The sequence below is a fragment of the Cryptosporidium sp. chipmunk genotype I genome (assembly GCF_004936735.1).
Source record: "Cryptosporidium sp. chipmunk genotype I strain 37763 chromosome Unknown contig_14, whole genome shotgun sequence".
Lineage (NCBI taxonomy): Eukaryota > Apicomplexa > Conoidasida > Eucoccidiorida > Cryptosporidiidae > Cryptosporidium > Cryptosporidium sp. chipmunk genotype I.
This window is the reverse complement of record NW_027125584.1, coordinates 576,741-599,798: the sequence shown is the minus strand read 5'-3', so window position 1 is coordinate 599,798 and position 23,058 is coordinate 576,741. Positions and strand designations below refer to the sequence as shown.

Sequence of the window (23,058 nt, the reverse complement as noted above, 5' to 3'; positions counted from 1 at the left end):
TACATGCACCGCCACGACCCCCTTCTAAACATGTAATCATATTTCCCACTCACTCCTTCTAAATTCCGTTACTAACAACTGGCCTTTAATCCTAATTTAAAAAAAATATACCCCCTTTCCATTTTCACTATTTTTTCATCTAAATTATCTGCAATTAATTCATTTTTTTTATAACAGTTATACACCGATATTTATTCGCTACCTAACTACCTGCCCCCCACTCAGTTTCTTGCCTTTAGTGTCAAAGTTCTTTCTTGATATTAATTTTGCTCGAACCATACGTCTTGTCTCGGTCAAATTATTATATAAATTAATTTAATAAGAAAATAAAATATAATATGGATAAAAGAAAAAAAAATTTGAAAGGTGTTTGATTTCAGGTAATAGTCAAAAAAGGCAATTAAGAGTGAAGGTAATAATTAAGAGAAAAAATCAATAGAAAGCTCCATTATTAGTTTTACTAAATTAATTGTTGACAAGCAATTTAATAATATAATTAAACAATAAAGATTTACTGTGGAAAGTAATATTTTAACGTTGTTTATTTATTTCTTGAGTTTTGAATTTGTACATATATGGAAATATTGCTACAATAATTCACATTTAAATATAAGAATCTTTTCAATTTAACGGGTTAATATTATTAATGCTTAAATTGTCGAAATAAATTCATTTTTTTTTGTCTTTATTCAAAATTTGAAAACAAGATATATTTACATATATATATATATATACATATATATATATATATATGTAAATATATATATATATATATATAGTTTAATGAATTGCTCATTAAAGAGAGAGTAAGAAGTTAATCAAAAAGGATATAAATATATGTATTGGGTATTTACACGCATATTTATATCTTATTTATTCAATCTATAATTGAAAGTTTTTAAAGTGTAAAAAAGTCAAATATGCTAAGCTTGAAAATTCAAAGGAAAATCACAGGAATATCTGTGTTTTTTGTAATTTTTATCATTTTTTTTTCAAATATTGAATGTCTTTCGAAAAAAGTAAATCAGACCATAAAATTTAAAAAAGGAGATACAAATGGAGGATACGGACTAAATTTCTCTCCATATAATTATACAAGTGTAATTGTTTGGCTACATGGATTATGTGGTTCAGCTATTGACTGGGAAAGATTTGTATTATTGGTTAATAAAAAAGGGTTTCTACCAAATACAAAATGGATATTACCAACTTCTAAATTTAGAAAAATTACTGCTATTTATGGCAATAAATGCCCTGCATGGTTTGATATCACTTCATTTTCGCCAACAGAAAATGTTGAAGATATTGATGGAATTTTAGAAAGTGCAAAAAGAATACGTAATATTATTAAATCTGAAATTGAGTTAGGAATTGATCAAAGTAGAATATTTTTGATTGGATTCTCTCAAGGTTCTGCTATGGCACTAATTACTTCAATGATTATGAGAGATATTACATTGGGTGGTGTCATAGGAGTATCAGGTTGGATTCCAATGATTAGTCACTTATCATTGGGATCAGATTCTCCTTTAAATAATGAAATTTTTGATTTTAGTATAAGTGATGAGAAGAAACAAAATACTCGAGTATTTATATTTCATGGAAGTAAGGATAATGTAATTCCATTTAATGTATTTTTACAAACTTCAGTATTTATGAGTATTGAGATTGGTATTAAAAATATTGATCAAAGAATATATTATGATATTGGGCATACAATTACTGCAATGCAGGGAGTACATATAATGTATGAGATTTCAAAAATGGTTGATCCTGATAATATACATCAAGAATTAACGATAGTTAAATTTGGTACTTTATCAAATAATTCATATTCTATGGTATTAAAAGTAACAGATCCAAAGGATAGTGATTGTATATGTTATAAATTTATGCCTTGTAATCCAACTAAAGATGGTGAACTTTCATGTTCTAATATGAGTTGTAATTGTACAAATAAGTTATTTTTTTATGATGAATCCAAATTTTTTCATAATTTAAAGAATCGAGATTTTGGTCAGAGTGATTATCCTTATACGATAATTCAAGCTGTTCCTTCTGAAAAGAAACTTAGATCTACTAATAATAATAATAGCAGTAGTAATAACAACAGTAACCCATCAAATAGAGGTAATAAGAATAAAGAAAGTCAACAAACAGATTCTGAATTAATTAATCAGGTAATTGATAAAGAGAGTGAGAAGATTCCAAATTTATTATTAATTACTGGTAGGATTAATAATAGGAAGATCAAGGATGAGGTTGTGGTTAAAAATGAAACAATTCAAGAAATAGTGGATGATAGTGATCATCCAATAAGGGAAATAACTAATAATCGTGTTTCGTTTAGAAGACAGTCTTCTTTTAATGATATAATGAATCACAGATACCTGCTAAGTATGGAGAATGAAAGTAGCAATGATAATGAGAACTTATCAGGATCTTCAAGTATTATTGATTATCACGATAGACTATATACTTCTATGCGTGGTGGAAATAGTAGAGGTACCGATGATGATGACGATGAATATGAATATGAGGATGATATGGAGGTAGAGCAACAAAAGAAGAAGGAAAAGGAAGAGAAAAAGAATGAGGAGCAAGAGCAACACGAGGATAGGGATGAGAAAAAAGAGGAGGAGCAAGTTACTAGTACATTTAGTACTAGCACTAGTACAACAACAACAGTAACATCAACAGCAACGGCAACGGCAACTAATACTAGTGTTAGTGATGAATCGAATACTTCAAATAGGATATTTCCTACAAAGATAAGCCACTACAATAGAACTCCAGCAGTAATAAAGCATTATTTTATTTTAGATAAAGGCAATAATATAGAAACTAATATGGGAAATAGTGGAAAAGAAGATTTTAATATTGAACAATATATTAGCATTTTAAATAATCAATCAAAAGATTATAGAAGTGGCAATTTTACAAGTATATCGAATACAGATGAATCAAAAGCTGGGAATCAGGAGAGGAAGACGTAGAGTGAAACTGAGAGGCAGAGGGGAGTGAGAAAGAAAGGATAAGAAAAAAAAGCTATTTAGTGATTTAACATAAATTGAAAACTGATTTAGATATATACAAATGCTATTGGACACTAGCGTGATTGGGGCCAGGATCATCAGCGTCGCCATATTCCTACTCCAACTCCTCTTCCAGATTTAGATATTTGGCTAAGTCGCAAATAAGATTTGAAGCTCTATCCTTTCTTTCTTGGTCAGATAAATGTTTAATATCGCATCTCATTTTTCTCATCATAGATGATAAGAATCCAAAGTTATCTAGACAATTCTCAAGATCTTGTTCTCGGTATTGAAAGCTTTCATGATGTTTATTGTTTTCAAGATTTGGAGTAGCCATTTGGCGTCTATACATGGTTTTCCAATGTGTACAATATAATGCTTGGGTGACTCTTTTCGTCCCTTCATTCAAGGAGAATAATATGTCATCTTGTTTTATTATGTTATTAGTATCCGATACTAGTGTGATCAATTCATAATTATACTGATTGCAACTGATATTCATTTTCTCCCTTAAATCATCATGTTCCTTAATGATTTCTTCATCATTCTTAAATATTATACAGCATATTCTAGTTATATCATTATTTGATGGATGATATCTTTTATCCAGCAACGATAAAAGATGAGAATTACTATCGTTTTGGTTCAGGTCTTTTTTGGATAATAACAATAGAATGGCTTCTGGATTAGGTATTTGAGTAAGTGTTGTAGCAGGAGCTGTTACTTCATTGCTGGTGTACAAATATTTGTCTTTATATACTAAATTCAAATATTCATCAATAGTCCAAAACTTGACTTGAACCTCCGTTGTATAATATTTGGTGTTAATTTTTACTTTTTCTGGTAGTTTTTCTAATGTTCCCTCTTCTTTTTCCCCCTCTATTTCATATTCACCTTGCAAACTTTTTATCAAGCCTGATAAGAACTGAGCTTGTTTATTGTATTCACCAATAACATATAACATTTCAAATTGCAAATATTAATTAATTTTGATATTGAGTTACCACACTAGAGTTGTGATTCTTTTACAGCAAGAATCAGTACAATAATAAAAACAATTATTAAAATAATAATTTTTTATTTTATTATTGTGGCTTTATAATTCATATTTTATTCACAAAAGTCCAATTTTTCTTTTAAATGGTAGCTATTATTAAATGTGGGAAAAAAAGCTTTTTTTTCTCCTTGACATTTCTTAATACTCAATGTGGCGCCAAAACGGGTACCGGATTTATTTTATAAAAATTTTTAAAAAATGTGAGTTGCGGCGCCAAATTGGAATATTAAATAGTCAAAATTAACAATAAGAGGACAAGGTAGAAGATTTGAAATAAAAAATTCAAAAAAAAGCAGTATTGGATTAAATCATTTGGATTGGAGGAGATTACAATCTTGATTTTTTCTTCTTTTTTTTTTTAAAAAAAAGGTTATAATTTGAAAAATATTCAAGAATAAAGAGAAAATATTATATTTAAATCAATTTAAATATATATTTACACGTGTATATTTATGTATGTATGAACTATACTAAAAATAATTTATAATAATTAAAGTCTAAAGATTTCTATAACTAATTAAAAATTAATATTAATTACTAAATATAAAAAATGTATCATGTACAATATACACTAGGAGGTCAACCAATATATGACTTTTCAAGAGGTAAATCACTACCAGAATATCTTGAAGATGCTAAAAAACAAAAAAAATCCATAAGACACGAGTCAGAATTTAGAAATCGTGTAGAAATCTTACAAAACTTTGATTTCAGTGTTGCATCAAGTAGAATAAGAGTAAGCCCAGATAAACAATTTATAGCAGGTATCGGTACTTATCCACCAGAATTAAGAATGTTCGATATTAAAGAATTATCAATGAAATTTATGAGGAGATTTGATTTTGAAGTACATGATTTTATATTTTTATCAGAAGATTATAAAAAATTAGCTTTTTTAATGACTGATCGTGTAATAGAATTTCATTCACAAGGAGGACGTCACTGTAGAATAAGGGTACCGAAACAAGGAAGAAGTATGGAGTATTTACCAAATGCTGCAGAGTTATTTATTTTTGGTTCTACAAATGAAGTTTATAGATTAGATTTAGAATCTGGAATGTTTTTAGCTCCACTTGAAACTAATCTTGAGTATATTAATACAGGAAAGATATCATCTACTCTTCCACTACTTTTATTAGGAGGAGAAAGAGGCAAAGTTGAATTGTGGGATTTAAGAGATAAATCTATGGCAGCTTCTTTAAAGATTGATAGTAATATCAATAATAATAATAATAATAATAATAATATAAATAATAATAATCAATTGCCTAAGGAAGATTATTCCAAATTTGATTGGTTTAATACGGGTATTAATTCAGGATTTGAATCTATTACAACTTCAACATTTTCTAAAGATGGACTTAGATTTACTTTAGGACTTTCAAGTGGTAATGTTGTTATTTATGACGTTAGATCCAGTAAACCATTACAAGTAAAATCACATAGAAATGATCTTCCGATTATGGATTTACATTATACTTATTGTCATGATTTTGGAAAAGATGTATTAGTTACAGCTGATAGACAAAATATTAAGATTTGGGATGAATTATGTGAAAATATTACAGCAAAAACTAATAATAATAACAATGGATTGATGGCTACAATTAATTCAGATTTCCCAATTTCATCAATTTGTACTTATCCAGATTCTGGGCTTATTATGGCAACGGGAGATCAATCAAGAATAGGGATGTATTATGCACCTATGCTTGGAATTGCCCCAAGTTGGTGCTCATTCTTGGATTCCATTACTGAAGAACTTGAAGAGGAACATCTTAAAAAAGATTACTCACTAAAGTCATCCAGAATTTATGATGAATATCAATTCGTTACCCAGGAACAACTTAAAGAGTGGGGGGTTGAACATCTTATTGGATCTTCATTCCTTAATGCATATTTACATGGTTATCTTATGAATAGTAAATTATTTAATGATCTAAGAGATATTATTAATCCATTTGATTATGATAAGTACCGTAAAGATCTTGCTAAGAAAAAGTTACAGGAAAAATCATCTATGAGAATGAAGTTACCTATTAACAATAATAAACAAATTAGTATTAATAACAATAAAAATATATCAAAATATAATCAAGAATTTGCTGAAAAACTTGGAAGGCAAGCAAGAGGAGAACTTGAATCTTCTTCTGATGAAGATAATGTTCAGAATTTAACAAAAAGTAATAACTCAAAATCATCAATTAAAATACTTAAATCTAAACAAAAACTTAAAAAAGGTCAACAAGAGCGTGCTCAGTCACTTCTTTCTGATGATCGTTTTTCTAAACTATTTAGTGATGCTGATTTTATTATTGATGGTAATGAAATATCTTAACGAAGAATTCTTGGAAAATGCCTTTTTTTTTGATTATTTATAACTTGCATTTATATTAGTATTATCCTAGTTTAATTTTACTATTAGACTTGCACTTTAATTTTGTTTCAGGCTAATTATTATTGCTATTATTATTCTTTATCTTTTTTCCTATGCTTTAAATGAATAGTTATTCATTTAAAAAATATATTTTTTTGTTAATTCTTATACATGCAAATATATTTACAGATACCGGTACCGTTTATATAATTTTAATTAGGCGGGCAATGTTCCCGCCGCTCTGAATTTCTATTATTTTGTAATATTTAAAAAATTATTTTCTTTTGTTTATGGAAACAAACATAAATTTAGGTAAAGTTGATCATGAAAGAAGGGAAATTGTAGGAGATTTAGAACGGAGTACTATGGAGGTATTTTTGAGCCAGCATGGTCTCACAGAAGGGAATTTATACTATATTAATAATGATAAACATGTTCAGAATTCAAGCTTAAATAATACCCTTAAGCAACAATATGAAAGAAATAATAAAACTATACTCAGTAATAATTTAGTTGGGACGGAAGTTATGGCTCAAAATATAAAAATAAATGATGTTGAAATTGAAAAGAAAGAAAACAAATATGGTAGTGACGATCATGTAAATAATAATATACAAGAACAATCGAATTCAAGGAAAAAGGCAAGTGAATGGAGAAATGAACTGCTTTCATTTCCACAAATATTTAACCAAGTATTTCTGTCTCTATATAGACTTAATGAATACATTGATCAGAGATGGTCTTTATTAGATGAAAGCCATAATAAATTATATAACTTGTTGTTAGAGTTATCCAAAGCTTACAGTAATATAAATAATTCGGTACCACACAATATTGATAAAGTATTTATTATTGAGAAGAATATACATAATAAATATGTATCTTTAAGATCTAAGAGAATTAATAATAACAATAGTTATAATCTAATGAATTATTTTAGAGTTACCAATATATATATACCAGGTACAGAATTTAATTCCGAGAATATTGCTCGTGAAAATGAATTCAAGATGAGATTATATGAGGAAACATATAACAGATTCCAAACATGCAGAAACGACATTGAAATAACTTTCGAGAGAAAGTCTGAAATGGTAGCACAACTTGATTCTAGAATTAAAAAGATTGTATCGTCTATAGAAAAATTCATCAATAATAACCAGTACCTACTAGAGTCCCATACTAAACCATTATATAATATAGATAATAGTGAGATATGCGATATTGGTATAGTTAAAAGAAAAACGGGTGTTAGAGGAAGACCTCCAGGATCAGGTAATAGAGGAAGACCACCGGGATCTACTAAAAAGGCTAAGAAAGACTCTCAAGTCTGATTTTAAAAGTTTCTTACAATCATTTCCGCCTATTGCATGCACACATGCATGAAGCCGGTATACAAATGATATATATACATTTCACTAATATCGTGTAATAATCATAAATCATAATCATAGTAATAATAATAAAAATAATAATTCTCAGGTATCAAACCCATAATCTCTTTCCTTTTAAAGTAATAGTTGTAGAATTTATGTTAATATTAAATTTCCAAAATATCTGTTCAAAGTTGGTTTGATGCTCTCGAAATCATTATGTATTTTCCAAAATGATTTTATTTCTATTCTTAAAGTGAACGACTGTATATTCCGGCTTAATTGTGATGTTTTTTTTTTTTCTTAAATTATTATATCGGTGATTTCTAATCATAGATTTAGAAGTAAATTACGAAGATTATTTGTTCCATGATAAACTAATTAATTACTAACACATATTGCCATTAATGGCTATTAATTCCACAATGATGATGATGATGAACATGATCTTGTTGTACAAGTTGAGGTAATTCCACATTAACTGGTCCGGATATATGGAGATTCGGAATGTATGAAGGAGATGACTGAATATGAGTTGGAATTATAGAATTATATTGAGATCCTCCAATTACTGGTTGAGATAATAGTCGAGGAGGGGGATGAGATTGTGGTGGTGGAACTCCCCCCATTTGAGGATGAAAGTGTGGCTGTGGTTGATTAGGAAGAGGCGGTGATGTAGAAGGGGGAATCGCCATTGGAGGAAGTGATGAATTACTACCAGCCAATTCCTTGTTTAATATACTATCACTCAAATTAGTTAGAATGATCTCATTCATAAGCTTCTTTTCTTTAAAAGCTTTCATATTACTTCTATATTTAAGAATTTGCAAGCAATGGTCACTACACCAAACCCAAATCAAACATGGAATGCATATAAATACAGGTACCAAAACTAATAGCCAAACTAAATATTTAGCATTATTTGAATGATACCTATTATAATAAATTTGATCAACTATATGATCATATTTACTCGGTTTATCCTCACTTTCAACAATTTGTGACAATATTTCACCAATAATACTTAAAATAACTAATACTAGAATTAAAAATCTAGTAGTTAGTAGTTTTAAGTTAATCATATTGAATAATTTGTTTTTATCCTTTAATTATTAAGTAAATTTTCTTAAGATTAAAATCAAATTCCAATGTAAAATTTCTTTTTATAAGAAAAAAGAATACCAAACAAGTTAACAAGTCCAGTAATTTAAATGACCTAATCTTAAATACTTTCTTCTCTTTATTAATTAAATATATCTATACTCATATATATGTATAGATCCATATATTTAAATAAATTCATAAATATATTAATTAATTTTTTTATTATTTGAAAACAAAGAAAAATATCTTTTCCTATTCTTTAAATTTATTTTCTTTTTACTTTTTTTTCTTTTTTTTAAATAATTTTTGCCACTTAATGGTAAAATATGTCTTATTAAGTACCGAAGCACATGTACCCGCCATGTGGCGGGGGCGGTCTTTATGTATAAATAAATAATATTAAAAAATTAAGGTATGTAAATTAAATAACAAATAAATAAATAAAAAGTGATGGATGGAAGAATTGTGTAAATTTATTCGTCAAAAGCACGAGGAATATGCATAGCAACATTAATAAGGCAGTGCACTGTAGATGGCCACTGTGTGTATTAGTGGATGAAGAGAGTATACTACCAGAAGTTGCTATAATTAATATTGACGAAGGGAAGGTTGTTCAGACTTTGGATATACTTGAGAAGGTAGTTCCAAGCTACTTGTGCTGGCATGAAGAGTTACTTGTTTTAGTGGTTGGTTTTGAAAATAGTTTTGAGGTTTGGACCCTTGATCATGATTTAAGATATATTGAATTACTAGATGAGGGAATAATCGCTCCAAGCTTTGATACAAATTATGAGGAATATTATAATATTATTAATAAGATTTGTAAAGATAATCCAGAAGAAACCCAAGGTTTTGGAGTTACTGATATATTAGGAGCAAATCATAGAAGAAGATTAAATATATTCTGGAGTCAAAGATATAGAAATATTAAATTAAGACTTTTTATTAAGGTGGATTTATCAGAAGTTAATAAGAATGATGCAAAATTAAAGGGTATGAGCTGGATTGATCATAATAAATTAGTAATACAACATTCTTCAAGTAATCGTGGAACTTTTCTAACAGTTTGGAAATTCCAATTTGAGATTTTTAATATTGATATTTATAAAGAAATAATATCTCGAAGAAAGCTTGAAAAGGAATCAAGTGCATTTTTAAATGATTTGGAAAGCTTGTATATAGAAATATTAACTGGTGTAGATTCTAAACCATTATTAGAACAAGAATTAAGTTTTGCAGGACCAAGAATAGATTTACAAATAGCTTTTGATAGTAGTGAAAGATTTATTCTAGTTTACCAGCATTTAGATAATGAGTTGTTTATATGGAGATATGAATACTCAAAGAATGATGAACAGATGAATTCATATATTACAGGTATTAATAGTCGTATTTCAGGTGTATTTCCAAATCAATTTCAATTCCAAAAGATTTCTTTAAAACAAGAAGAAAAAATTATTAATGCTTCATGGAAACCTTGCTCATCAAGAATACCTTACAAATTAAAGAAACTTGGGGGAATTTCAGAATTATCTTCTTTTTGTATAATTTCAAGAAATAATGACGAAATTATTGTCAGAATTTGGAGAGAATCATCTTTAAATAAACCATGCCAATTTGTTAAAGCTTTATATTTGAGATTTAATAATAGACCATTTGTTAAAAATGAGGATATAAATATAATTTGGGAAAGCTTTAGGGATAATGTAATTCATCATTTCAATTCAGTCGAGGCTTTAGACAGATCTATTAATGATTTTAATATTGAACTTGAAGATCCTTCTTATCATTATTCCACAAGTAGATTTCCTTTACTTGAAGATGATGATGATGACTATTACTATTATAATTTAAATTCAGAATATGATGATCTTTCCAAATCTTCAATTCCATTGAATTCTTGTATTCACAATTGTGATATCTTTACAATGAATGAAAAACAAAATAAAGTGGTAAAGCTAATAATTTCCATCGGTAAAGAAATTTTTTGTTTTAATATATATCAATTAGATATTTGGAATGATGAAATTAATTCGTCAATATGTAAATGGGAAATTTGCCAATTCAATAATATTGATAATACAAATTATTATAATAGCTTGCAATTAAATTGTGATTTTAATAAAAATAATATTTTACCTCGTGACGTATCAAATATTATTTTGTTTTGGAAGAATGATGAGCTTTCAAATAGATCAAATGGAAATATTTATAATTTTATATTTAGATTAAAAGATTCAAACATTGCTGAATATATTTTTAATGATAAAACTGGTATTTGGAACTTTTCAAAATTGACAAGAATTGTTCCAAAAATTCAATCAAGTCTCAAAAACACCTCAAATATTCATGGAAAACTTGCTATAGAACTTACCAATACCAACGAAATTCTTATTTTACTCAATAATGGACATATTCTTCTTCTGGATAATCTTAATCCCAAAAAACTATTCACCTTCATACATGCAAATAAAACTCCATGCAATTTTTCAAATATGCACACATCAAATATTAATGTGGACAACGGTATAGAATTTAATAATAATATATATGATTTGAGTGATTTGGGTATTGAAAAGATAATTAATATATCAGAAGGAATAGTTTCAAGTTATTATCAAATTTTATTGGTACAATTAAATAAAGGAAGCCAGTTGAGAGTTTTTGGATTAACAAGTATTTGTGAAAATGGTTCTTCAAGTTTGGAATTATTAGATGTTGAGATTAGTGACCAAGATGTAATTTCTGGAGAAAATTTTGATAGTTTTGAAGGAGATACCAATTATTTATTTGATAATCATGAAAAAATTTTGAAAAAGTTATTTATTTATAACTCCATAGATAATCAATATGAGATCGTATTTTTAGATAAACATTCTTCAGTAATTGGTGGATATTGTATTTGTGTATGTTTAGTTAAAGATTTGGTTTTGAGAGTTAGCCATATAATAATGTTTGAGATTAAAATGAGTAATCAGGAATCTCTATTATTAAACCAGGTTGAAAGAAGTTATAATAAATCCAGGATCAGATTAGAATTAAAGGTAATATCCACTTCAATGTATCAAGGCTTGTTAAATATAAATTTGAATGGGTGTTTTTTACTAATAAAACAACCAAGTACCGAGAATTCATTGATTTTTGTAACAACTGAAATTTTTATATCTGGTAAAGAAAGTGGTCAGGAAATGAATGACAATAGTAAAATTAAGGAATTAGGGCAACTTTATATATATATATGTAATATAAATGATATCCAGGATAAAATTGAAATAACTTCAAAAATAAAGTTGAATAGATCATTCTTTGATTTTATGAAAGACTCATTATTATTAGAAACATTGGACTATAACTTATTAATTTATAGTAATGCAAATGGGGAATTACGTTGTTACTCTTTATTATCTTTAAATATGCTTAATATTGAAGGAGAAGAAGCAATCTCTTTAAATCCTTTTCAAGAAATTTCATTCAGTAAAGATCATAATTGGTCTCAATCAAAATCTATTAATTTTTCAAAAGAGAGTCTTCAAGAAAATAGTGAAAAAAATGATGATTTGACTTCATATGATAGGTCCAAGAATAATCAACTAATAATTCTTCAGGATTTTGAAATGACGTATTTTTGTCTTCTACTTAATAATGGAGTTATTATAGGATCAATTTACTGGAACAAGGATGTATGTAGATGGGAAACCAACAATAAAATAGACTTGCATGATCATTTCCAGATGAGTAATACTGGTGAATTAATTAGAATACAAAGATTGGAAGTTTTTGATGGACTTTATTTGTTTTTTAATACCAATGACCAGATTATTCCAAAAATATATAAAAGGCCCGAAAATGATGTATATGAGAGAATTAATAACTTTTCACTTAGACAAATTCAAGTATTGGAAGATTTTGTTTTTTCATTGAATGATAGAAAACAATCATTTTCAAGACAAATTTTTGATAAGATTAAAGAGAATATCCAAGATTCACCAAATCTTAATATTATGCCTTATAATTTAGATGATTCTTTGGATATATATGATAACTACAATTTTAAATCTTTGAATAATTTAGGAGAATATCAAAGACTTTATGATTCTTTAATAGAGTTAAGACGGAATAATAAACATGGCCATAGAATGAGTGTTATGGAATTTGAGGAGTGCCAAATAAAGAGATATTTTATTAGAAAGAATTACTTTGATACGGAAAGGGAGGGTGGTTTTGTTTTAAAATCAGAAGATATTTGTTGGATTTCACTTTGTGAAGAGGACTATATAGTTAATAAAATTCTTGAGAATCTTGATGGCAATGTAATTGATTGGAGGGGTTTGAAAAGATTTGGAGTAATTTATATATTAACGGAAAATTTTAAATTTCAAGAATTTATTGAAAGGTGGGTCCAAAAATTATATCAAAATTTGATAAAAGTTATTGCTGAGAAGAGAAAAGAATTAAACTTTGAATTTCCAGATGATCAAAAAAAAAATAGTAATATTGTCCAGGATGAGGTACTTAATATTGTATTAATAATATACACATGCATAAATAAGTTGAATATAGTTTCTGCAATATTCAAAATTTTGGATCAGAAGAATGTATTTGATTTTTTACTGAATTACAATGTAAGTAATGATGAATTAAGAAGGCAGGCAGTTAAAAATGGTTATTACTTGATAAAACAGAGAAAATACCATTGGAGTTTGTGCTTCTTTATATTAAGCAGATCTTATGATGAAATAGCAAATGTGTGTGTAAAGTATTTGAATGATCCGCAATTATTATTACTTTTATTAAAGTTACTGATCAATATAAATGGAATAAATGATTATGAGAAGAATACTTTGGTAAATCTTTACAATAAGCATTTGAATGATTTGTGGTTATTGTCATTAGTGAATAAAGATCCTTGGTTAAGTATAATAACAATATTGAATTACTCAAGTGTAAACAATTTCAAATTTAATAATATTAATAGAGTGGATATACTTAATGTTTTATTAAAGTTATCATGCCCAACAATTTTCTTTAAAGTTTGTGAATTGATGTCTGGAATAGAAGATTACTTTAAAAGTAATATAAATATAGAGGATATTATTCAAAGTAATCATCTAAAAGATTTTAATTTAAATAATCCAAATATTTACGATTTGAGTTACAGTTTTATACACCCTGAACATTTATTTTTATTTAATAATTATATTAAGTTAAAAATTTCAATAAGTTCACAATCTCAATCTTATGAATTAATTGAAAGCTTAAAATATCCATCATTTGAAAATATTATTGAAATAATCTCTTATTATATTAAAAAATGTATGAATCCATACCACTATATTTCATGGTTATCATATATTGAAAAAAATCAAGTATTATTTAATATAGGAAACATTCATTACCAAAACTATTATAATCTGATTATTAAGCCAAATATTATTAACAGAATTCAAAATTATGTGAGATATTTGCATATTAATTACTTCTTCTTCTTAAATGACAATATTCTATTTGACTGGATTAATCAATTTTCCAAAATTCCAGAATTTATATCTATCTTTCACTTCAACTTTAATCAAGCTAAATCTAATCTTATTATTAATCCTATCAATATTTTTAATTATTTATTATTAATTAATGTGGACAAATATTTTAATATCAATACCGGTATACACACAGAAAATGACGTAATTAAAAACAATATTTCCAGAATGCATGTTGCATGTAAGAAGAGACTTTCAGAAGATATTTCTGGACTGAGGGGTAAATATTTGAATTTAATTTTTGAGATATTTTCAGAAAAGAAGAATTATTGGGATTTGAATGATTATGAATTTGATCATTTGTGGGTTGTACTATTTGAGTTCTTTTCAAGAATTAATAATGAAATTATATTAACTTTGCAAAAAAAGAGTAGTGATAAAAATCTGAATAGTGTTGATTATGATAAATATATGAGAAATAAATCTGAATTATTGATATTAATATTGAGAAATAAAATTAATCAGATCTTGGTTGAATTATTGTTTGAATCTGGACTTGAAGGAGAAGATACAACTTCTTATGGTATTATTAATAAGAGTTCAACAATAATAATGGCTAAGTTATTTAAAATTTATATGGTCATGATTGTTGTACAAGAACTTATAGTAAAAATGGAAGACTCCAGAAATGACAAGATTTCCAAGTATGAAAATTTTGTTAAAATATTAAAGTTTGTTATAATATTAAAAAGCTATCAAAAGTTAGATTTGCATTTGAAGAAAAGATTAACCAAAAGACTGGGAATAAAGGTATTAAAGTTTTTGAGATTATTGTTCGAATTTAGTACAGAATATGGATATATTAAGGAAATTCAAGGCAATTTTAATAATGATGTTATACAAGAAAAAAATCAAAATAATACATTTCAATATGAAAAGGGAGAAAAGCTTATGTACTTTAATAGTATTCTAATAGTATTATCGACAAGTATATTAAGAATACATCAAGAGTTAATTGATCAAAGCATTAATAATGAAGCAACTTCTAATTCTTCAATACAAGAAGAGTCTCATACATACAATACAACAAATCAATTAAATTTAGCTTTAAGAGAGTCTTATTATAATAGAGTGTTTAAGGAGTGGAAAGAAATCATTATTCCATTATTGCCACTCATTTTAACATATTACTATGACTCTATTGACGAAAATATGAGTGTATTGTTTACTAAAGTTGTAAAGACTAATAATAATCAAGAATTTAATTCAAGTAGTAATTCTTCCAGTACTAAAGTTATTTTAACCAAGATTATTATAAAATTGGAACAAATTTGGATTGGAATGGGAATAAAAGATTTTTTACTACTAAATATACTAAGAAATAAAGATTTAATAATATCATATGATGTTGGATCAATAAGTAATTTATACTATTATTTATTGAAGAAAGTATGGAACTTTAAAGAAAACACAATTAATTCTTCTTCATCAATAGAATTAGAATCTAGTGATCAGTTTTCTGTGAATTTATTAACTAGTCTATCTTTTGCAAATTCATCAATAAACACAAGTAAAGATAATAATGATTTAGGTTTTAAATTAGAAAAATTGAAGTTGGACTTTTCAAATGAATACTTTCAAGTGAGTGATGAGAGATTCAGGTCTAATAAGAAAGAAGAAGCAATTAGAATGAATAACCCATCATTATTTATGATAAATATGTTAATATATAATAATCGTGTTATTCCAACTCCAAAGCTAAATTTGGTTCCAAGTTTTCATAATGTTAGTATTAGTAATGTCACAAATACTAATTCTACTAATATTAATACTGCTAGTGGCCGTAATATTGAAGATTTAGAAAAAGATCATAAGGAAAAAGAGAATTTAATCAATCAATTAATCGACAGCGAGATAAATCAATATGAGGATGATGATTTTTATTATTATAATTTTGGATTTGATCAAGGTAAACGACAGGATGAGGATGAATTGGAAGATGAGAGTGAATATGAAGATGAAGAAGATTATTATTACAATTGGTACAAGAATAGAATTCAAAAAGGAGAAAAAGAAGGAGGATCAAATACATTATTAGGTCATTTATTGTATCAAGAGAGTCCATTGTTGACTGATTGTAAGATGGATGCAAATAACAGTCCATTTTTACTTTTGGGTGAAAAAACCCATTTAATGTTAAATTCAAAATTATATTTCATACATCCAATAAGTTTTATGAGAAGAAATCATTTAAATTCATATTATTACGAAGACGTTATTTTTCAGAGAGCGGAAGTTATTGAAGATTTGGTTAATATTTTTAAATCAGAAAAGATTATAAAATTAGAGGTACTTTTGAACTCTTTTCTTTTAAAAAGACTCTTAATTTTTGGAAAATTGGAGGAGAATCAGGATGACCATGGACTAATATCATATAGTAAGCTGGAAAAAAGAAGAAAAGACATTAAAAGTTCATTTTCGTCATCAACATCCTCATCTCCTTGCATTATGCCGATATATGATATTGATTTTTGTGTTAATATAAAAAAAGGTATTAAAAGTATGTATCTTGATTTATATGAATCAAAGGAATGTGAATTAAAAAACGGAGGATCAGGATCAAATTTAACTTTTAATTCTCAAGAAATAAGATTCTTGCAGATATTTACGGATATACCACTCAGTTTTTCAAAAATACAAAATCAATTCAATAATGTCAAGGCAATAATATGTGGTGAAGCGATACAATTAAGAAATCCAAGGATAACACATATAATTTATCCATACTGGAGTCATTCTTTGGCTTTTAGTAATTACCACAAGGTGAATCATCCAAATTATTTTATTGGTACCGATACCAATAGTATTGGAAGTAATATTAATATTAGTAATAGTGGTAAGTCAAATCCAAAACCAATAATGATTTCTAATAATTTATCAAAGTCATATTGCAATTTAACATTAAATAATGTTAATAATTCATCTTCTTCTGGTACTGGTAGAAGATCTTTCAAAACTATGGATTCTAGTGGTCAAGCTCGTGGTTACAACCAAGAACCAACTTCGAGTACATCACCTTCTTTTAATAAATTAATGGTAAATAATCATCATTTGGGTAATATAACTCATGTAAACTGGTCTCCAAGTAAAATACATATAATTATCTCAACTTCTAATGGGTTTATCATGGTTTATAAGTTAAACTCTAGCAACAACTACTTGACTGATGAAGAGGATGAAATTTTTGCTCCTCCACAACCTTTTTCTTCTCCTAATTTACCACCAAACTCATCGAATAATAAAGCGGAAAGTGATTCCCCATTACCCTCTACTAGCAATACTATTTTGATTTCAAGCTCAAAATCAACTTTTGCTCCCAATCCATTTATTCCAATATATATATTTCAAGTCCACAAATCTAATTGCTATTGGTCTGGAATTGTTGATCATTCTTGCAGATATATTTTAACATCAGGTAATGGCATCAATTTTGTATATAACACTAGTAATAATGCAAACAATAATCAAGGTGATGAATTTGGAAAATCATCTCTAAGTTTTAGAAACTTTACCAAATATAACTCCAGAGGCGAGAGAGTACCTGTTATAGGTGGTAATATTAATATCACTACCACAAATAACAATAATAATATGAATATGAACAGTAATAGTAATAATACTCAGTCTCAGTCAATTTGTAGTGCATCAACTCATAATATTACTAATGCAGGTAGCTCTTATTCAATTGGTGGTAACAATAATAGCTACTCAAATAATGGAATAATAAGTGAAAGTGGGGGAGGAATGGGATCAGGAGGAAACATAATTAATAGTGGTACATTAAATTTGGCTGAATTCATGGGAGATAATACTTTGAATTTAAGTAGTAAGATAGAAATTTCATCAGTATTATCAGATGAGAATTGTTTATGTATTTGGGATATTTGGACTAATTTATCATATAATTTAGCTTTAATTAGTAGGCCAGACCTTTTAATAGCTTTAGAAAGCTCACCAATTTCAGTAAGCCATAATTGGAAACAAGCTAATACACTTTTAATTATAACAAATTCTGGAAATATATGGTTTGTATCCTATTTATTTGGGAGACAGTTCCTAAATCCAAGCTTATTTAAACTTAAACAAAAAAATATCCTTACTTCAAATTTATCTAATTTGAGCATTAATAATAATATTATTAACAGAAACCCAAATTATATTAATTCAAAATTAACTGTACTCTCGACTGATGGTACTTGCATTATTTATCACATATTTTTATTACTCAAATCATCTTTTAAAAGACACTTTAACAATAACCAAATTACCATTGTGCCGATTATCAAATTCAATATTAATTACTCCGTCTCGATGAATCCTCTTAATATTATTAATAACAGCTTATCATCAAATCAATATAATAAAGTAATTTCTCATGCAATCTTCATCAACAAAAATACACTTTTAATTATTGATTCACTACAAAATTGTAAAATCGTACAACTACTCCCTTTCTTCAACTAAAGTTATGATTACCTATGGATAAAAACACATACACAAACTTCCTCTTTTATTATATAAAAAAGAAAAGAACTCTAAATCTAAGTGGACTAGATTTCAATATTTATATCTTATTTTTCTATACTAAAAATATAATCTTCTACTTAGTTATCCTCCATAATATATTTAAATTGTAATAATACCACACCAGTCCGAAAGACTTTTGACACTTTTTGTTTTTCTATACTTATTTATACTGTTCCAACTTCTTACTTCCTCATTAATGGAGGCACATAACTCAGTGATCCAAATCCTATTCTTGTACTGGCACCTCCTGTTGTTTTGCTTACGTTTTTCGTCTGCTGGTGGCTTTGGTACATGTACTGATGACCTTCTCCTCCAATACCGGTGTTATTATGATTATATCTACTAGTCAATGGAGGTGGTACATATGAAAAATTTTTAACATTTTGTACAAAACCACTGGTACTCGTATTAGAACTATTTGTTGTTCCAACTATTTTTGCCCCTGATGTAATTCCTCCACCAAAGTTCAATTGCTGGATATTTGCACTTATTCCTACTTTAGGAGCTGGGACATATGACAAAGAATATCCCCCTCTTCTTCCCACTGTTGGCAATCCACCATATGTTTGATACATCATAATCGAATTTGCTCCTGTTCCTATTCCCATAGCTCCCCCTACTACTCCATTTGCTAGACCACTATTCAACCCTGTAGCTGTGGAAGCAGCTGTAAGGGACGTGGATGATTTCAAAATTGAATTATTGGAAGAAACTGCAGATGAATTAATGTTTGCAACATTTGGAGTTGCTATTGAAGGAGATGTTGTTGCAGTGCTATTAGTAGTAACAGTACAAGTATTACTCTCAATATTAGTAGTAGAAGCAACCTTAGTTACTGCTGCTGTTAATTTGCGATTTGAAGATAGTGACGATTGAGTAATTAATTTAGATCCAACAGTTTCATTTGTACTCTTCTTATCTTCAGCTTCTCTTTTCCTTACTTGCTCTTTTCCTGCTGTTGCAGAAACTTTTTGAGTGCCTTCAGTCCTCGTAGTATCATTTACAGTTAAGGGAGGAATAACAGCATAATATTGAGGATGGAATGCTCCCATTCCTGATGTATAACCTGAACAATGCGCATTATATCCGTTTCCATAATAATTTTGATAACAACTCCGCTGTTGGTATTGTCCTTGATAATATAATAATTTCGGATTAAATCCAACATCGATAACTCCTCCCACTTGGTTTTGATTTATTGAAATTCTTTGTTGTTGAGAATTATTATTATTATTCATTACACCTCTTCCAGATAAACTACTTGTAGAATTTCCACTAACTTTACCTACTCTTCTCTTTTGGAAAATACTTGTTAATCCTATTGAATTTTGACCATTACTAGCATTATTATTATTAATAGATCTAGCAGTTACCGGTATAGTATTATTCACAATAGACTTTTGATTCTGAATATTTATCAATTTAGAATTATTTATTCCTCTCATTTGACTATTATTATTAATATGATTGCTATTACTCTTATAATTAATGGGAAAATATCCACTTGGCTTATCGCGAGTACAATACAACTTCAAATATTTTGTTTTATATACTTTTGGAATAAATGGTATCATATATTCTTTACTTTTTTCAGTTTTTAATGAATTTTTAAATTCATAATATAAAGGTCTTCCCCAATCCTCAAGTATTAAATTTTCGTTTTCATTTACATCTCTTAAAAATGGATGATTTAATGCCTCCTTTATACTCATTCTATGTATCGGATCTGGATGAACTAATGATTCAATAAATGAACGTGCATCCATACTTAACTTTTCTTTTATACCCAAATATGAATATAAATAATCTCTGTAGCCCATACTATACCATTGCCACCTTATATCATTATCTATATTATGAACACTTTCAAATAATTCTATTCCAAATAATAAATAAAATGTACTCCAACCCAAACACCAACTATCTACCTTACTTGCTATATATGGTTTACCTGCAAATATCTCAGGTGGTCTAAACCTTTTACCTACACAACCCAAATATGGAACTGGCATTTCAATTTCTGGGCTATACCTGCCAAATCTCACAGCTTGACCTGGATCACAAACTTTAATCTGAAATTTTCTTTTTGTATCTTTAATATCATTATTATTCAAAATTTCTCCTCCTATAAATTCATCATCATCTTCCATTTCTATATTCTCACTCTGATTCTCATCATTTAAATCTTTATTCTCACTTACTGAATACAATAAACAATTCTCTAAACTAAAATCTTGTAATGCAAATCCTCTTTCATGGCATTTACTTAAAGCAATTGCTGCTTGTTTCATACATATCTTTGTTTGACTTTCACTCAAACCATATCTATTTTTTTTTAATAACTCCAATAAATCTTCCCCATCTGCCAAATCACTTACTATACAATGCGAATCTTCTGTTTCAAATACGTCCCTTATTGTTGCAAGATATTCGTGATTTGCCATTTCATTCGCAAAAAATACTTCTGCTAATGGAGTTTCTGGTAATAATCTATTCATTTCTTTTGTAATTATATCATTCTTACTCAATACTTTTATAGCCACCAATTTCCCACTCTCCTCACCATATCCTTGATATACCTTACCATATAAACTATCCTGTAATGTATCTGTAATCTTGTATGTTTCAAGATTTCCTGTAAATGTACATATTTGTGGTAATTCTTGCCTTTTCTTTATTATATTATTATTTATACTCATTTTTTTTAATATTATTCTTCTCAAATAATTTCTCTTTCAAACCATATATTACTAGTATTTTATTTGTTAATTTACATTCTTTTCATTTATTTTAATAGTATTTAATCTTTTTTCACTCCAAACTTTAATTGAATATATTTTTTAATTTTTAGATTTTTGATCAAATTTTTTCATTATATATTTATATTATCCGCTAATTTATTCTTAATTTAATTAATTCCTTCCGTGTTACCCCCTTTTTCTGCCTTTTTTTTTAGAAACAAAGAATATTACTATAGAAAGTTCTCAATTCTATAATTTAGCCAAGTTTTTTTTTCTCCCTCTTTTCTCCAATTTTATTCTTTAATTATAAATTTTTACACGCAATATAATATAAATATATTTATATTTTAATATACCCAAATATTTATTTTACGACATGACACATACACTTACCGCCCCACACTTGTTCTTTATTCTATCTACTCCTTAATCTTTCATTGTATGCGTACATCTTTTTAATATTCGTAAATTAGATACTCTTAATAATTTATTTTCTTATATTCATTATATTGGTAAATATTTAGTTTACATAATATTTTCACTCTTCAAATCTTGAATACACAGATTTTTTTTATGTAAAATTAATTGAATATCCAATAATCAAACGATCCATCATAATTCTCCCCTTTTTTCTTCATTTTGTTTCGAACTAGAAAATATTCAATACAAAATTATAAATGCTTATTACAAATCATTTATCTATTTTCACTCCTGACTTTTTTTTTCAATAATTCTTTTCCACATTCGAATTCATGTGGATAAGTTTTATTAGTGTATTAGTTATAACAAAAAAAATGTGCATGCATGCGGACATGTAAGTGAGAATTTTTTAAAATAATACCGGTCGTGATAATATGTAAAATTATTTAAAATATTAATTCAAAAAAAATTAATTATTTTTGCATAATTCCCTTTATTTTAAAAGTAAAATAGGTATTAAGTACTAATTAAATCCTAAAAGTATAATTTAGAAATATTCAGACTATATTTTTTTTGATAAAAAAAGAAGAAAAATATATATATATATACTTTTTTATTCACAAGAAAATTTTCTATATTCGCACAATATATAATTTTTTTAAATTAGTTATTATTACTCCACGTGTTTCAAACTTTTGGCGGGCAAGCAAGCATACATAATATTTTCCATGTAATATATTATGTAGATTGTTATAATATAAAAAGATAAATAGTAATAGAAGAATTTTTAAAAAGAAGGAAAAAAAGGAAATAGAAAGAAATATAAATGTATTTTTGCCGATAAGTAATTTGATTTATTGATTGATTACTTAAATCAAAATTGAATC

The 23,058-nt window shown here is 27.1% G+C and overlaps 7 protein-coding genes across 7 annotated transcripts; 4 read left to right on the top strand and 3 right to left on the bottom strand.

Annotated features, from left to right (window-relative positions):
* Window positions 1-920: 920 nt before the first annotated feature.
* On the top strand, window positions 921-2,996 carry ELE39_000778 (phospholipase carboxylesterase family; the record flags this gene model as incomplete). Its single annotated transcript, XM_067343818.1, has 1 exon — window positions 921-2,996. The coding sequence occupies one exon, from the start codon at window positions 921-923 to the stop codon at window positions 2,994-2,996; it is 2,076 nt and encodes a 691-aa protein (XP_067202537.1).
* A 154-nt stretch (window positions 2,997-3,150) lies between these two features.
* Window positions 3,151-3,999, bottom strand: ELE39_000777 (uncharacterized protein; the record flags this gene model as incomplete). Its single annotated transcript, XM_067343817.1, has 1 exon — window positions 3,151-3,999. The coding sequence occupies one exon, from the start codon at window positions 3,997-3,999 to the stop codon at window positions 3,151-3,153; it is 849 nt and encodes a 282-aa protein (XP_067202536.1).
* Window positions 4,000-4,642: 643 nt separating this feature from the next.
* On the top strand, window positions 4,643-6,430 carry ELE39_000776 (nucleolar 10; the record flags this gene model as incomplete). The annotated part of the gene is made up of 1 exon (XM_067343816.1): window positions 4,643-6,430. The coding sequence occupies one exon, from the start codon at window positions 4,643-4,645 to the stop codon at window positions 6,428-6,430; it is 1,788 nt and encodes a 595-aa protein (XP_067202535.1).
* A 329-nt stretch (window positions 6,431-6,759) lies between these two features.
* ELE39_000775 (uncharacterized protein) lies at window positions 6,760-7,803 on the top strand (the record flags this gene model as incomplete). Its single annotated transcript, XM_067343815.1, has 1 exon — window positions 6,760-7,803. One exon carries the CDS (start codon window positions 6,760-6,762, stop codon window positions 7,801-7,803), a length of 1,044 nt encoding a protein of 347 aa, XP_067202534.1.
* A 443-nt stretch (window positions 7,804-8,246) lies between these two features.
* ELE39_000774 (transmembrane domain near N-terminus) lies at window positions 8,247-8,924 on the bottom strand (the record flags this gene model as incomplete). The annotated part of the gene is made up of 1 exon (XM_067343814.1): window positions 8,247-8,924. The coding sequence occupies one exon, from the start codon at window positions 8,922-8,924 to the stop codon at window positions 8,247-8,249; it is 678 nt and encodes a 225-aa protein (XP_067202533.1).
* A 519-nt stretch (window positions 8,925-9,443) lies between these two features.
* ELE39_000773 (large low complexity) lies at window positions 9,444-18,947 on the top strand (the record flags this gene model as incomplete). Its single annotated transcript, XM_067343813.1, has 1 exon — window positions 9,444-18,947. The coding sequence occupies one exon, from the start codon at window positions 9,444-9,446 to the stop codon at window positions 18,945-18,947; it is 9,504 nt and encodes a 3,167-aa protein (XP_067202532.1).
* A 245-nt stretch (window positions 18,948-19,192) lies between these two features.
* On the bottom strand, window positions 19,193-21,709 carry ELE39_000772 (kinase domain-containing; the record flags this gene model as incomplete). Its single annotated transcript, XM_067343812.1, has 1 exon — window positions 19,193-21,709. The coding sequence occupies one exon, from the start codon at window positions 21,707-21,709 to the stop codon at window positions 19,193-19,195; it is 2,517 nt and encodes an 838-aa protein (XP_067202531.1).
* Between the last annotated feature and the right edge of the window lie 1,349 nt (window positions 21,710-23,058).